Here is a 17238-nt window from a genome sequence, read left to right on the forward strand (position 1 = left end):
CCTCCCTTGTTCATTTAATACCTGTAATGATTTTAATTGCAATCTACCTCCTTCAGCATACAAAAGTTCTTTATAAGTAATCATTTCCTGTTTCTGTTCTATATTTATATTCTCTATTGCATGTCCATGGCTCACATATAGGAATCTTGTATTCTAATTTATAGGAATATTTTTCCAGACCATAAAGAGCACTTCTCAACACATGATTCTTAAAAGTCCTATGCACTTTGTTTTCATAAAATAAGTACGCATGCCATCCATATAACAAGTCATAACCTTCTATATTCAAAATTCTTTCCTCTGTTAAGTTAAACCAGTCACTTATTACTGAAAGGGCTACTGCTTCATAATATAATTTAAAGTTAGGCATTCTTAAACCACCTCTTTCCCGTGGGTCCTGTATTATTTTCTTTTTAACCTCGCCTTTTTACCCTGCCATATAAATTTATTAATCCCAATCAGCCAATCTTCCAAGTTTTTATCCTTTTAGATTATTGGTATCATCTGGAACAGAAACAAAAATCTAGGTAACACATTCATTTTAATAGCCGCAATCCTTCCCAATAGGGATAACTGCAATTTCTTCCAGCCACTCATATCATTCTGAACTTTTTGCCATAGCAAGTCATAATTATTCTTATAAAGTTTCTTGTTTGATGAGCTAATATAGACCCCTAAATATTTAACCTTTTTTACTACCTCAAATCCTGTCATTTCCTCTAGTTTTTGTTTCTGTTTGTATAGACATATTTTTAATTATCACTTTTGTTTTATTCTGATTTATTTTAAATCCTGATACCTTTCCATATTTATCAATTACTTCCAACAAAAATCTACTTGAATTTATAGGATTCGTTAACGTAACCACTACATCATCTGCAAAAGCTCTAACTTTATACTCATATTGTCTAATCTTAATTCCCTCTATTTTCGTTAATTCTCGTATTTTATCTAATAATGGTTCCAGAGTCAAAACAAACAATAATGGTGATAAGGGACATCCCTGTCTCGTTCCTTTCGCAATCTTAATAACTTCTGTCAAGCTACCATTTATTATAATCTGTGCTGTTTGCTCTCCATAAATCGCTTTAATTATTCTAACAAAACAATCTCCAAATTGCATTTTCTCTATTAATTTAAATAAAAAATCCCAATGCAATCGATCAAAGGCTTTCTCTGCATCCAAAAAAATAAGTACTGCAGAAGTATTCTTCTTTTCCAAATATTCCAATATATTAATAATCTGTCTAACATTATTCCTCATCTGCCTCTCTTTTATAAAACCAGATTGATCAGTATGAATTCTTTGTTGTAAAACTAACATTAATCTATTTGCTATTATTTTTACAAAAATCTTATAATCATTATTTAAAAGTGAAATCGGCCTGTAGTTACCAGGTTTAGAGCAGTCTTGCTCCTCTTTTGGTATCAGTGAAATAAAAGATGTTTTCCATGACGGGGGTATTCCCACTCCTAATTGTATCTGATTAAATAATTCTTTAAGTGGGCCTAATATTTCATCCTGTGTTTTTTTATAATAAGTTGCTGTAAGACCATCTGTACCAGGGGTTTTCCCCATTTTTAATTGTTTAATTGCCTCCACTATTTCTCCAGTAGCTATCGGCCGATTCAGCTCCTCCCTCTGTTCTAATGTTAGAATATTAACCTTATAATCTTTCAAATAATCATAAATGTCCCTATTCAATATTTTGTCTTTTGCATATAGTGCAGTATAAAATTCTGAGAATGCCTTTTTAATTTTATCCTGTTGATATATTTCTTCACCTTTATATTCTATTTTTTGTATGAGACGTGCTTTCTGTTTCTTCCTTAAGAAACCATCTCCCAGGTTTATTTGCATTACAAAAGGTATTATGTTTAGCATATTGTATATTCGTTGCCACCTGGTCTGCCATTAACATATTAAATTGACTCTGTAATATTTTTATAGCCTCTTTAAGTTTGTGATCTTGTGGGTTTTGAATTAATAACTGTTGCTTCCTTTGAATTTCTTCTTCCAAGTACCTACGCTGCCTTTGTTTATTATTCCTTTGCCTATTGTCCAAGTAAATCAATATCCCTCTAATAAACGCTTTGCTCGCCTCCCACACAGTTCCTATAGGTGTCCCTTTGTACATATTAAAATCAAAAAATTCTTTCAACTGTTTCTTACAATAAGTTACATTATCCTCATATCTAAACAGATTTTCATTCAACCTCCATGTTCTACCACCTTTTTTCCCTTGTAATAATTCCATCCATACTGGGCTATGGTCAGTTAAACACCTCGGAAATATCTTCGTTTTCTTCACCCTAGAAAGCAAGTCATTAGAAATTAAAATAAAATCAATACGTGAAAAAGATTGATGCCTATCAGAAAAAAAAGTAAAATCTCTCTCATCTGGATTCCGTAACCTCCATATATCTCTAAACTCAAAGTCTTCCATCATTTCAAAAAAGGATTTTGGTAATTTTGCATGTATAGGTATCTTCTTGGAGGAGGTTCTCTTATCCCTTCTTGTATCAATTACTCCATTCCAGTCTCCTAATAAAATAAACGAACTATAATCCCAGAGGGTCAACCTCTCATGTAACATTTTGTAAAACTTTTCTTGTTGCTGATTAGGTGCATAAATACCTATCAGCAAAGTCTTTTTTGCATCTATCACCAGTTCAATAGCAATAAATCTTCCTTGAATATCTGCCTCAATTAACTTAGCTGGTATATCCTTCCTGATATATACAACAATTCCATGCTTCTTTTCCAAAGCTGATGCAACAAAATGGTTACCCAATTTTGAATTAATTAAATATTTTTGGTCTGATAATTTTATATGTGTCTCTTGCAAACAAATCACATCATTTTTAAATTGTTTCAAGTAGTGAAATATTTTCCTTCTTTTCTGAGCTGAGTTCAAGCCATTAACATTCCATGACAAAATTCTATTTGCCATTACTGGCCTCCTGAAGCTTTGAAGCAGACAACAGAAGCTCCTCCTCCGGTATCTTCCGTCTAGCTCCTCCCACGGCTTCCATACTGGGATCCTGACTTTTACTTTGAGACTGTTGCTCTTCTTTACGCTTAAGAGCTCCTCTTGTCACCCTTTGCTCTTGTGGTTCCTCTAATACTGGCAGCAATGAAGGCTCTTGGATCACCACGCCTTCTTGAATCTCTTGAAGTTTTTCTATCACTTCTATTTCGACTTTCAAAACTGTAGAAAGAAAATCCTTTGCCTTTAAAACAGTATCAATTCTATATCTCCTTCCTTGATAGAATACTGTCAGTCCAACTGGCACCTCCCATCTGAATTGAATCTGATGTTTTTTAAGTTCTTGTGTAAAAAAAGCAAATTCCTTCCTATCTCTTAACATCTTTGAAGGAATCTCTTTCAACACCTTCAGCTCCTGTTCTCCAATTTTTAAAGTTGTCTGATATGAAACTTGCAGAATCTGATTTCTCATAGTCCTTTTCACAAAATAAACCACAATGTCCCGAGGAAGCTTTCTCTGTCTTGCAATCCAGGAATTAACTCTATATATTTTATCAATTTGGTAAGCTACCTCTTGGGGTTCCACTTCAATAAATTCAGCCAATGCTTCTGATATAATTTTTCTTAAGTCTTCTCCTCGCTCTTCTTGCATACCACGAATTCTAAGAGCTCCTTCCATAAGTTTATATTGTAATATCACAACCTGATCTTCATTTTGGTCCACTTTTTTCTGAACACCTTTCATTTTGTCTTCTAAATGCTTATTTGACTGAGAGATCTGTTGCATTTCCACTTCCAATCCCTCAATTTTTTTACTCAGTCCTTGAACTGCCATGAGAATATCTTCTCTTATTTTTGCATTAAAATTCTCCATCATCTCTTTTTGCCTATCTTCAGAAAGTTTTAATTGTTCTTTCAATATTTCCTCAAGACTTGGTTCAGATCCCCTTCTTCCAGAAGGCTTTAAAGGTTTAGCTGCCATTCTGTCTTCAAAAGATTCAGGAATTCAAACTTAATAACTTTCCTTCCCTCCTTTCAGTATAAAAAAACTCCGTTTGTAACAATCCACAAATAACGTTACTTTATCGTACTAAAAAATTTTACTTTCACTTTCAGACGCCATTTTAAAAGTCAATTAATCAAAGACAAAGAAAGGTTTGTTTCAAAAAGGGAGTCGGTACTTGCCGTGCTGATTCTACATCAAAGATCGAGCGCTTGTGAAATTCCCGTCTGCTTAGAAAATCAATCAATTTAATAAGTCCTTTTGAGCAGAAGCGACTTTCCCACTCCTTTTTCCTGATAAAAACAGGAGCGTGTTGAAGTTGGAGGGAGTGGAATTCGGTGGGGTCATAAATCCAGGAAAATTCGCTCTTGAGAGCAAACCCCCTGTCAGACCTGCCACTTTTCCACAACTCTGATATCCCTCTTTCGCCCAGAGGGTATGTTAAGCTCAGTGAACAGTGATTTTTTTTCTGTTTCACTGACTTTTACAATCTTCTAACACGAAGTGCTCTGTTAGAGCACCCAGCAGGAGGGTGACGTCACTGGAGCCTCCAGGCGCCCAAACACTTCTTACCTGCTTCAACTCCCTCTGGGTGAAAAGTGTGCGGCAGTTTAAGAGATCAAGTGTGTGTGTGTGTGTGTGTGTGTGTGCGCGTGCGCGTGCACATGACAGAGAGAGAGAAAAAAGAGAAACACTGGAGGGAAACCAGGTAAGAATACCAAGCCTCCCCTGCCCAGAACCAAAGTGCAGCCTCTCACAGTAACGAGAATTGCCTGCAATTCTCCTTATTGTTAGAGGCTGCACGTTGCAAAGAAGAATGAAGCAAGGCAATGGTGGAGGACAAAGCAAGGCAGGGACTGAAGAGCTGCCCCAAGGCCCCACATTGGCTTACCTGAAGGCCCTACAGCCAGACCACCCATGCCAAACCGTCACCCCTCCCCAGCGCAGCCACATCCTTTCACTAACCTTCTTTCCAGCTTTGCTCTCCTCTACACTTTCAGGACAAGAAAAGTAGTCTGTTGGATGAGGGTAAAAAAAAATGCGGTAGTTCAGACCTTCCAACTTCAAATGAAGAAAAAAAATCTCGCAAAGTTGGAAGGTGTTTTTACTATAGTCCCACAGACTACTTTTCTTGCCTTGCAAGCGATGGTGGAGAACGGAGCTGGAAAGCAGGTTAGTGAAGGGATGTGGCTGCCTTACGAGGTTTTGGGGTGGGTGGGTTGAGGGACCTCTATGTGTGTGTGTGTGTGTGTGTGTGTGTGTGTGTGTGTGAGAGAGAGAGAGAGAGAGAGAGAGAGAGAGAGAGAGGAAGGGAGAAGGGAGGGAGGGATGCTCCAGCCCTGAATAACTCTCCATGGTTGGGTTGGATTGGATCTCTCCCTCCCTCCCTCCCTCCCTCCCTCCCTCTCTCTCTCTCTCTTTCTCTCTCTCACACACACAAACCATTCTTTCTTTGGGATCACAGCACAGACCCCTGGCAGGATTGCAGGGCTGAAGGCTTCAGATGGAGCATTTTGGGGATGTTTAGGGGCCGGTTTAGCTCAGGCTGGTAAGGCCTGTTATTAAGAACACAAAGCCTGCAATTACTGCAGGTTCAAGCCTGGCCCAAGGTTGACTCAGCCTTCCATCCTTTATAAGGTAGGTAAAATGAGGACCCAGATTGTTGGGGGGGCAATAAGTTGACTTTGTAAAAATATACAAATAGAATAAGACTATTGCCTTATACACTGTAAGCCGCCCTGAGTCTTCGGAGAAGGGCGGGGTATAAATGTAAACAAAACAAAAAAATGTGTGTCTGTGCTGCAATCCCAAAGAAAGGATAGGCTGCAAGAAAATTCCTGCTCCTTTTTTTCCTGCCGATTGTTCTTTCCTTGGGGTCACAGCACAGACACACATCCCCAAAATGCTCCATCCGAAGCCTTCAGCCTTCCAATCTTGGCAGGAGCATCTGTGCTGCAATCCCAAAGGAAGAAAGATTGGCAGGAAAAGGGGAAGGAGGCCGCCAGCTGGGAGGTGCTCTGGAGATCTGGGCTGAGTTGCACAGCCCTCACTGGCTCAGCTTATCGGTGGGCGGCAATTATGGGGCTGAACCTCCAGGAAGTGACCGAGGAAGGGAAGGGCTGTCTCCTGTGCTGGCCACACCCACCCCTTCACTAGGGCCTATTTTTGGAGGAGGGCGTATATTTATGCCCACCCCAAAAATCGATCCTGGCCTTATTTTCGGAACATGTCATATTTTCAGGGAAACACGGTATTCCAACTATATGTTTGAAGATTTTAAAAAGTGGTAATTTTTTCTGTGGCACACAATATTGTAAATTAGAAGTTATACAGGGCAGGCAAAACTGGGGGTATGAAACCACTGAAAAAGTCTTCTTTAATCATCTTGGAGCAGAGTCTCAGTAGAACATCCTAACATAAGGGCAGGGGGAAATGGGGGGGGGCTTCTTTCTTTTATTCCCAGAGGTATTTATTGCTTTAGCAGTAAGAGAAGCATCACTTTGAATTATTTCAAAAGCAAACAGACCAGAAATACAATTGAAGGGTATTAGAACTGAAGGCGTTTGATGAGGAAGAATTCTGTCACTTGAAAAGAAAGTACAAGTTCCCACTAAATGTCCCTGAGTGAACTTAGATGTGCAGATACACATTCAGTAATTCTTTCCCGAGGAATTCTGAGTTAAACTTTTCCAACAAAATCTGCCCTGAAAAAACAACAACAACCACCTGATGAATTGGACCAATAAATACCTTTGGAATTCACAAAAGCTTAAGTAAGAATAAACTAACTAGTTTATATTTTAGTTATTCATTTATTTTGGAGCCTTTGAGTCAGTTTTTGACCCCCGGAGACTGCCTTGACAAGTCCCACAGTTTCCTTGGCAAGATTTCAGAAATGAGTTGTCAGTTTTGTGTAGTTAAGACACAGTCTAGAAATGAGGAGTCTGTGAGTCCCAGTCCTGCCTTAGACAAAGGTGTCTAAGTTTGACAGTCCTCTTTCTTGGCTGATAGAGAATGACTGGCCCAAGGTCACCTAGTTGACCTTGTGTCCTAGGCTGGACTAGAACGCACAGACTCCTCATTTCTAGACTGTCTTAACAACTACACCCTAGCTCCCTTAGTCTTTAATGTGGTCACAAAACTATAGAAACAATAATTATATTGAAATATGCCAAATTCCATGCAGCAGTGCTCAAAATTCATTGGTTGATGACCTGTGCTATAAACTAGACTTACAGAGCCACTAGTACCATTAATATACTAGTGCTTTGAAATTTCATACAGTCTTCCATATACTAATCATTTATCCTATCCTATATCTACCTATTTTTAAATCATATATTTTTAATATCTTCTAGCTTTTCAATTTTTATGATTCAGATTTTTCCTTTGTGCTTTTTTTAATAACTGTACTTTGTGATGGTTATGATCATAATATGATTTGATTTGATCTGCAATAATGAAAAGTGTGTCGCTGCTGTTTAGCAAGAAACTAGGTTAAAAGCCGACAGAAGGAACTGATCAGAAAATAGGCGCTTTGCCCTGGCTGGATTTTTTCTTGTCTGTTGAACTTCTATTGCCATTTATCTTAGGACAGACAACTATTATCCTTGCTCTCCTTCTTTGGGCTCTAGGAGGTCAAGATAGAAAACAGAAGTTTTTAATTTAAGTGTATCTATTTTTCTAGGACATAGAACTGCTGAGGTTTTCACGGATTCTCATTCAGTCCTGGCTAAATCCTGTACGGTTTCTAAGCAGGATGTTTGCAAACAGTCTTGTATTTGGGACCTCAGACAGAGTCTACAAAAAACTCCAAGACCTGGAACAAGGTATCCAAGTTCTTATGAGGGTAAGCAATCCCTTCCAAGGAGCAATTTTTAAATACAGTCACAGATTGTGCTGTTCCACCTGGCTAAAGTTATGAAACTAGAGAAGGCCGACCTCTCTATTCCTAAAATCAGAACAATCCCAGACACCAAAAACCTGAGTAGGTGGCTCAGTGGCTAAGACACTGAGCTTCTCGATCAGAAAGGTCGGCAGTTCGGCGGTTCGAATCCCTAGTATAGGTCTCCTGTGTGAGCAGGGGGTTGGACTAGATGACCTCAAAGGTCACTTCCAACTTTCTTACTGATATAAAATTATTGCCTTCCAATGAGAAAGCCTTGCTATTATGATTTATTAACACTAGAAAAATATAGCAATATAGAAAAATATAGGTAGTCTGTGACTTACAGCCAGTTGCTTAGTGACCATTTGAGGGTACAATGGATCCCCTAAAGGATACTTGTGATCCAGATTCAAAGTTCCAATGGTTGCTCCCTCCTTGGTCACATGATCACATTTTGGGCTCTTGGTAAACGGTCCTCATTTACAGCCTTCCACACCTTTCTATTAGGTCACTCAATTTATGATGTTTCTTGCTGGATATTAGAATTTATGTCCAGGTTCCAACAAAAAAACCCATCAGCCACCTTTTTTTTGGGGGGGAGGGATGTTGCTTGGGCAATGGGCTTCCTTTTTATATTTGCTTAACTGCTACAAAAGAGGTAAAATCAGGTTGGTCAGCTGATGACCAGCATGACTTGCAATCATAATTCTGGGCTCAATTACAGTCATAAGTTGAAGACTACCTGTATCAAACTAACAGAAATGGGGCTATTGATAAAGAAAATTTCATGATTTTAAGATTGTAACTAGAAACTATATGAATTTAAGGTATTCTTTAAGACCAAAAGAAAAATAAACCCCAACATGAATTCACAAAGACCTGTGTTCAACGATCATGGAATCTGCAGAATGAGATCAGCTCTTCATAGTTATTGTAGTGTTTTTCCATTCAGTGTCTTCCAGACACATTTAACTCTCCCATTAATCTGCAACCGGCACAGCCCTCGGCCTCCTGCTCCAGAACTCAAAAGTTGGTAAGCAATATGGAGGTCAGACTATATTCAGATATTTTCCCAAGGTTGGGAAAAGTGGGAATTCGGTCTCCCACCCATAGTTGAACCTCCACCCATGGACCATGGTGGAATGGAGTTCAGAGGGTCCATATGATGCAGCTACAGGCTCACTTTTATGTTCGTGAAACAGAAAGTCCACAAAATCAACCATAAAAGCACAGTATGTCCCAATCCTCAAGTGAAGATATTAGAAAGATATTAGACAAAATATATATATTTCATTGTAACTATATATAAGTCATTACATAAAATATATTAGAAATTATACATTATTATACATTAACTTAATTTCCTAATGAGCAATCAATTTACTCGTTAGGACATTTGACACAAGGATGTTTCTGTTTGCCATGGCACTTAAATGCAGATAGCATCATCATGGTCCCTCCTCCCCACCAATATCCCTAGTCTTTATCATCCCCAAGTGTGATAAATGTGAAGCCAGGTGGGATTGCTTTTCAGTTCAACTGGTTTTTGTTGTTGTTGTTATTTTTAAAAAGTCTTCCTTTGGAAATCAGGCTGATGTCCTAGACTGTACTCAGGCAGATGTTAAAGATCAAGCTCTTCTGGAAAAGATTTTAACCATTTTGGGGTCACCTTTGATGTTACTGCTTTTGTTTCTCTTGAGTTGTCATTTTCAAAATTCTCAAGGTTCATTTTATGTTTTTAGATTTACCCAGACTATTGTAAATTGTCCCAGAGATGATACTCATCATATAAACTCCCAGGATTTGGATTGCTTGCAATGTGACACAAATACAATAAACTTTGGGTAAAGGAAGACAGCTGTGTGTTTCATAGAAATTTCTGTTTATCATTTCTGATATTTCTTCTGTGGATGATTATCTTACATGCACTATCACAGGCTAACTCTGCCCACAGTTGGAATTTGATCATGAATGGCTCAAGGTTGCCTCAGCTTTCCATCTTTTCGAGGTTGGTAAAATGAGGAGCCAGACTGTTAGGAGCAATATGCTGACATTGTAAACTGCCCAGAGAATGCTGGGAAGTACTATACGGAGGTATACAAATTAAAGTCCTACTAATTTCCTCACCTGCTTATCCTGCTTTTTTCTAGCTACGATAATGTGCAGTAATTTGTTTTAGTACCTGGAGAATGATAGCCAGGTCTTACATCTGATTTTCCAGTGAAAGCAGATTGTATTCCTTACTATGACACTGACCCAAAAACATTAATCACAAACATCTGAGGGATATCATAAAATCAACTCACTATCTATGAAAGAGGCCACTACCTATATTGCTCCCATAGTTTTTGGCAATTCTATGATGTCACGAATCATGGTAAACTAAACAGCAGTGGAATTATCCTGCAGCCTCCATATGGAATAATATGTGGTTGCTTGGTAACCGCATAGAATCATCTCAATTGTTGGCTGCAATATTCCAAAGCAACCTTCATTTGGGTAAAAGGAGCAAGAAGGGATTGGCATCATGAGATGTGTTGCCCCCTTTGCGACCCAAATTTTCCTGGCTGGAATTCTATTGTTCTATTGTGAAAGGTTGGGTGGATTCCCATTTCCATGCCCAGCCTCAAATATTAATTGCAAAATTAATGCCAATTCTCCCAGGTATGATATTGTTCATATTTCGGAGACCCTTGGTCATTGCATTAAATATCTTAAGACATCAATTTTAAAATTATGGAGTAGGTTAACTGAATCAAATCCTCATGAATATTTGGACGAAACGAAACTTCATGAAAATCTGCAGAAAAAACTGTACAAATCATCTAATGTCCTACAAGAGGCTCTGAAAGCAAAAATAACCAAAAGCGAAGAGACACAAAAGTTGGAACTCAAAAAAGATTTAACTGCAAAAATTTCGGATGCTGTGAAGGTGAATAGAGAACTGAAGGTGACTCTCAAAGACAAAATAAGAGAAAACAAAGAGAAAACTGATGAGTTGGAGATTCAAAAGGAAACCCCTACAGAAATTTCACAAGTTGTGAAGATTAACAAGGGGCTGAAGGTGACTCTTAAAGAACAAATAAGAAGAAACAAAGAGAAAACTCAAGACTTGGATATGCAGAAGGGAGTGAGTAGAGGAATTTCAGAAGCTGTGAAGATAAATACAGGCCCAAAGGTGACTCTCAAAGAAATAATAAGAGAAAACAAAGAGAAAAGTCATGAGTTGGAGATGCAGAAGGAACCGATTAGAAAAATTTCAGAAGCTCTGAAGTTTAAGAGGTGGCCGAAGGTGACTCTCAAAAACATAATAAGAGGAAACAAAGAGAAAACACAAGACTTGGAGATTCAAAAGGAAGTTCCTACAGAAATTTCAGAAGCTCTGAAGTTTAAGAGGCGGCCGAAAGTGACTGTCAAAGACAAAATAAGAGAAAACAAAGAGAAAACTGCTGAATTGGACATGCAGAAGGAAGTTCCTACCGAAAGTTCACAAGATCAGAAGATTAACAAGGGGCCGAAGGTGACTCTCAAAGAAATAATAAGAGGAAACAAAAAAAACCCTCAAGACTTGGAGATGCAAAAGAAAGTGACTAGAAAAGAATCAGAAACTCTGAAGGTAAATACGGGGCCCAAGATGACTCTCAAAGAAATAATAAGAGGAAAGAAAGAGAAAACTCATGAGTTGCAGATGCAGAAGGAACCGATTAGAAAAATTTCAGAAATTCCGAAGATTAACAAGGGGCCGAAGGTGACTCTCAAACACGGAATAAGGCAAAACAAGGAGAAAACGGATGAGTTGGGGATTGAAAAGAAAGTGACTACAGAAATTTCACAAGCTGTGAAGGTTAAGAGGTGGACAAAGATGACTCTCAAAGAAATAATAAGAGGAAACAAAGAAAAACTCAAGACTTGGAGATTCAAAAGGAAGTTCCTACAGAAATTTTAGAAGCTCTCAAGGTTAATATGGGGCCACAGATCACTGTCAAAGAAATAATAGGAGGAAACAAAGAGAAAACTCATGAGTTGGAGATGCAGAAGGAAGAAACTAGAGAAATTTCAGAAGCTGTGAAGGTAAATATGGAGCCGAAGGTGAGACTCAATGAAAAAATAAGAGGAAACAAAGAGAAAGGTCATTAGTTGGAGATGTTGAAGGAAGTGCCTACAGAAATTACAGAAGCTCTGAAGGTTAACAAGGGGCCAAAGATGACTCTCAAAGAAATAATAAGAGGAAAGAAAGAAAAAACTCATGAGTTGCAGATGCAGAAGGAAGGGATTAGAAAAATTTCAGAAGCTCTGAAGTTTAAAAGGTGGCCGAAGATTACTCTCAAAGACAAAATAAGAGAAAACAAAGAGAAAAGTGATGAATTGGAGTTTCAGAAGGAAGTCCCTACAGAAATTTCACAAGCTCTGAAGGTTAACAAGGGGCCAAAGGTGATTCTCAAACACAGAATAAGGCAAAACAAGGAGGAAACGGAAGAGTTGGGGATTCAAAAGAAAGTGACTACAGAAATTTCACAGCCTGTGAAGGTTAAGAGGTGGATGAAGATGACTCTCAAAGAAATAATAAAAGGAAACAAAAAGAAAACTCAAGACTTGGAGATTCAAAAGGAAGTCTCTACAGAAATTTCAGAAGCTCTCAAGGTTAAAAAGGGGCCGCAGATCACTGTAAAAGAAATAATAGGAGGAAACAAAGAGAAAACTCATGAGTATGAGATGCAGAAAGAAGTGAGTAGAGAAATTTCACAAGCTCTGAAAGTTACATGGTGGCTGAAGGTGACTCTCAAAGACAAAATAAGAGAAAACAAAAAGAAAACTCAAGACTTGGAGATGCAGAAGGGAGTGAGTAGAGGGATTTCAGAGACTCTGAAGGTTAACGAGGGGCCAAAGGTCACTCTTAAAGAACAAATAAGAGGAAACAAAGAGAAAACATATGAGTTGGAGATGCAGAAGGAAGTACCTACAGAAATTTCAGAAGCTCTGAAAGTTAATATGTGGCCAAATGTGCATTTCAAGGATAAAATAAGTGGAAACAAAGAGAAATCTCATGACTTTTTTGTTCGGTTGCTAATAAAAAGCCAAAGATGTGGAAAAATCATTGGAAAACCTGTAGGTGAGCAAAGGAAATCTGCTTCACATAAAATCTTTGAAAAATGGTGTCAACCTGTACTAGATCCTCAGCAGGTTTCTTCCCTTAAGAGGATTCCTCAAGGATCCGTTCACTCCTTACAGAAGTGCTCCATTTTACACCTTCCAACTCAGCTGCCTCCTTTGACTTCTCCTTTTGCAGTGGATGGTGGTGGTGAGGAACAGCCTGATAAAGTGGTCTTTATTCTGAAATTTGGCAACAGATCAGCAAGGCCCAGCCATGTAAAACACCTTGTAACCAGTGAGCAGGCAAAAGGGAGAAGTACTCAGAATGAACAAATCACAGAGAATTCCAGAATTACAATGGAGGAGTCTAAAGCAGTGTCAAATGAAGCGCAATGGACGTATCAGGAACAAAGCACCTTCGCTCCCTTTTTATGTGACTCTTTGCCAACCACTGATAACTATTTTCTTCAGGACGATGCCTTTGAAGCTGAGATGCAAAAGCTGTTGGCACATGTGATCCTTAATGAGCCTACAAGGAACCTAATTGCCCAGTTGATTCCAATGATAGTAAGCTGCAGAGAACCATCTACTCAGATGTCTTGTGATTTTCTCATTTCTAGAATAGGGCTTGTAATAAAACTCTTGAATAACAGAAAAACCAACCAGGAAGCATCTGCTCTATTGAAATCCGACTTGTTGCTGCCTAAAAATGAAACCAATATGACTACAGGAAGTTCCAGAAAAATGGAGAAACCTTCTAATGAGGTAAAAGCAACCCACATAAATAATCCTAACAGATGCACTAATAGGAGTATAACAAGATTTGGTTACCTATATTTTTTTTTACCTTTTTTTCCCCAGAAGGTCCAATTGCTGTAAATTGTGCATTCATTTCTATAAAGACAGTTACTATTTTTGAGTAAAACCCTTGTTAGATTGTGTATAGTAATGTGCATGTGCCAAGATGACTTCTCTGCCTGATTTCCATCTCTATATACTGTACAAGAATAAGCAACATATAAGGTTCTTACAAATTGAGATCAGCGTCTGGGGAGAGCGGCGTATAGCACAAAGCTAAAGTAACTGAAACATGAAAACAAAGGAAAACCAAATGAGGTTCATTAGAATTAAATCAGAAATTTCAGATATGATTACTTTAATAAAACTGAATTGGTAAAACTGTTGTTGCCTTTAAAGGTTAGGTGGGCCCGAATATACTTTTCTTCTGAGGAAAAGAACTTTTATGTTAAAATAAGCAAAGGCCCATCTTTCACTTTACTTCTCTTTGCAGATAGCAAAGCAGGGAATTCTGCAGTATGGGAATGGCTTCAATTGGAGGTTGGCTATTTGGGTGACAACAGCAATGATGCTTATTATTATAACAATTTGTTTAATTGAGGTAAGCTAAAATATTTTTCTAGAGATCCTTATATTAATTTATTTACCCGCTATATTTCAAAGTCCAATTTCTCCAAACTCTCAATATGCTGCTTTAATGAAGAACCAGCATTTCCTTGAACACCGTAACTTGGAGGCCATATTACTGCAACCAGGATTTAATATAATATATTCTCACCTCAAAAAAAGGGTGGGACTGATTTTTGTAAAATTATTGACAAATCCTGACAAAATGGGTGTAACAAGCTTGGATTCATTCCATCTTCAATTCTGAGAGGGAACGTCTGGCTGGTAGGCTTGACTTGCTCCATAAGACCTTCAAGTTATGAGGTTTACCAAGACCATGTTGGAGACCCCACACTTTTTTATAAGCAGAAGATGGAGAAAAAGAAAAGTTTCGTATAGAGAAAAAAACCATCGTTCTCTGTGACAGTCATTGATTCTTTTTCCTCAGTGTGAAAAATCTTTACATTATTCCTCACAACCACACCTCTCTTTTTGGATTCAACAGATCAGTTGTCATCAAACTGCCAAAGGAACCAAAGGAACCCCTCTTGTAAAACGGTAACTCTTGCCTGGAGATACTTAGTTATTTGCAACTCTCTGATGTGAAAATCCTGTTTATGAGGAACAGTCTCAATATTAGGTGGTAAAGTTTCAGTCTTAAAAAACAAATTTTAGTTCACAAGATGTTGCATCTAAAAGTTGAAAACACTAAAAACATCACCAAATAATTTGATTTTTTGCTGGCTGAATTTGTATGTTTAGCATTGGCTTCCTGCTACATTTCTCAATTGGTCCCATATGCTTTTCCCCCCATCCTCTTGGCAACTTTCAGTCATTTTCAGTGCTGAACCAAGATTAAAGTTCAGATTTCCAGGATGACATGCATGCTAACAAAGCCAAAAATAAGTAAATCTCCAAAGAGTTATGTGGTTACCTGCAATGTGTACTCTTAAAACTTTGGAGACAATTGCAAGTGTATGTTTCAGCATAAGAGGCAATTAAGGCTTCTGCTGCTTGGTTATAGCTTGTAGATGCACAAAAGAGTCTTGTGCCTGAAAAGCCTTTTAAGTCCATTTTGAGAAATGGAAATATATACATCTTTCATTAAATGATAAGAGTTTGTATACTCCTCCATGGATGCCATATTTCATGAAATGGATGCCATATTTGGTTTGAACATTGTCAAAAGGGCTTTATCCATTCTAAGATCTCACTATTTTTCTTTTTAACTGTTTTCTTTAAGGGCATTTCTGGATAGGCAGAAGGAAGATACACCTGAAAAACAGGTATGTAAATGCAGAAGCAACCACTGATGATCCAGCTATATTCAATTTTCTTATTGGATGTGAAAAACATGGCTTCACATTCCCATAAGTATTACAGATGTGGCTCAGGAAAGCCTGAATAATGACGATGATGATGATGATGATGATGGGGAAGATAACGAAATACAAAGAACTACAAATAGAAATAGAACCACTATGGCAAAGGCAAGCAAGGGTAGTAAACTAGTAAAAAGCACTTTGGGTGCAGTGCCAAAACACTGGAGCGCCACTTGAACACCGTAACTTGGAGGCCATATTACTGCAACCAGGATTTAATATAATATATTCTCACCTCAAAAAAAGGGTGGGACTGATTTTTGTAAAATTATTGACAAATCCTGACAAAATGGGTGTAACAAGCTTGGATTCATTCCATCTTCAATTCTGAGAGGGAACGTCTGGCTGGTAGGCTTGATTTGCTCCATAAGACCTTCAAGTTATGAGGTTTACCAAGACCATGTTGGAGACCCCACACTTTTTTATAAGCAGAAGATGGAGAAAAAGAAAAGTTTCGTATAGAGAAAAAAGCCATTGTTCTCTGTGACAGTCATTGATTCTTTTTCCTCAGTGTGAAAAATCTTTACATTATTCCTCACAACCACACCTCTCTTTTTGGATTCAACAGATCAGTTGTCATCAAACTGCCAAAGGAACCAGAGGAACCCCTCTTGTAAAACGATAACTCTTGCCTGGAGATACTTAGTTATTTGCAACTCTCTGATGTGAAAATCCTGTTTATGAGGAACAGTCTCAATATTAGGTGGTAAAGTTTCAGTCTTAAAAAACAAATTTTAGTTCACAAGATGTTGCATCTAAAAGTTGAAAACACTAAAAACATCACCAAATAATCTGATTTTTTGCTGGCTGAATTTGTATGTTTAGCATTGGCTTCCTGCTACATTTTTCAGTTGGTCCCATATGCTTTTCCCCCCATCCTCTTGGCAACTTTCAGTCATTTTCAGTGCTGAACCAAGATTAAAGTTCAGATTTCCACGATGACATGCATGCTAACAAAGCCAAAAATAAGTAAAACTCCAAAGAGTTATGTGGTTACCTGCAATGTGTACTCTTAAAACTTTGGAGACAATTGCAAGTGTATGTTTCAGCATAAGAGGCAATTAAGGCTTCTGCTGCTTGGTTATAGCTTGTAGATGCACAAAAGAGTCTTGTGCCTGAAAAGCCTTTTAAGTCCATTTTGAGAAATGGAAATATATACATCTTTCATTAAATGATAAGAGTTTGTATACTCCTCCATGGATGCCATATTTCATGAAATGGATGCCATATTTGGTTTGAACATTGTCAAAAGGGCTTTATCCATTCTAAGATCTCACTATTTTTCTTTTTAACTGTTTTCTTTAAGGGCATTTCTGGATAGGCAGAAGGAAGATACACCTGAAAAACAGGTATGTAAATGCAGAAGCAACCACTGATGATCCAGCTATATTCAATTTTCTTATTGGATCTGAAAAACATGGCTTCACATTCCCATAAGTATTACAGATGTGGCTCAGGAAAGCCTGAATAATGACGATG

At 37.9% G+C, this 17238-nt stretch overlaps 2 protein-coding genes across 2 annotated transcripts in view; one reads left to right on the forward strand and one right to left on the reverse strand.

The window, feature by feature from the left end:
- Positions 1–17238, forward strand: part of LOC131198417 (protein TsetseEP-like) — a 60775-nt gene that overhangs the window by 22058 nt on the left and 21479 nt on the right. The window contains exons 1-4 of the mRNA XM_058183033.1: positions 13552–13738; positions 14265–14372; positions 14883–14935; positions 17066–17108. Coding sequence (XP_058039016.1) covers positions 13568–13738; positions 14265–14372; positions 14883–14935; positions 17066–17108 — 375 coding nt within the window. The 5' untranslated portion in view covers positions 13552–13567. Of the gene's footprint in view, positions 13739–14264; positions 14373–14882; positions 14936–17065; positions 17109–17238 lie in introns of the transcript that reaches the window.
- On the reverse strand, positions 2842–3972 carry LOC131198416 (uncharacterized). Its single transcript, XM_058183032.1, has 2 exons — positions 3729–3972; positions 2842–3635 (listed from the first exon to the last, which is right to left on the reverse strand). Exons 1-2 carry the CDS (start codon positions 3970–3972, stop codon positions 2944–2946), a joined length of 936 nt encoding a protein of 311 aa, XP_058039015.1. The 3' UTR covers positions 2842–2943.

The sequence above is a fragment of the Ahaetulla prasina genome, chromosome 4 (assembly GCF_028640845.1).
Source record: "Ahaetulla prasina isolate Xishuangbanna chromosome 4, ASM2864084v1, whole genome shotgun sequence".
NCBI lineage: Eukaryota > Metazoa > Chordata > Lepidosauria > Squamata > Colubridae > Ahaetulla > Ahaetulla prasina.

Coding starts and splice junctions, on each gene's coding strand:
- LOC131198416 (XM_058183032.1), bottom strand. CDS start 3,972: ATGGCAGCTAAACCTTTAAAGCCTTCTGGAAGAAGGGGATCTGAACCA. Junction 3,636..3,728: donor TTTAGAAGACAAAATGAAAG/GTGTTCAGAAAA, acceptor GTGGTATGCAAG/AAGAGCGAGGAGAAGACTTA.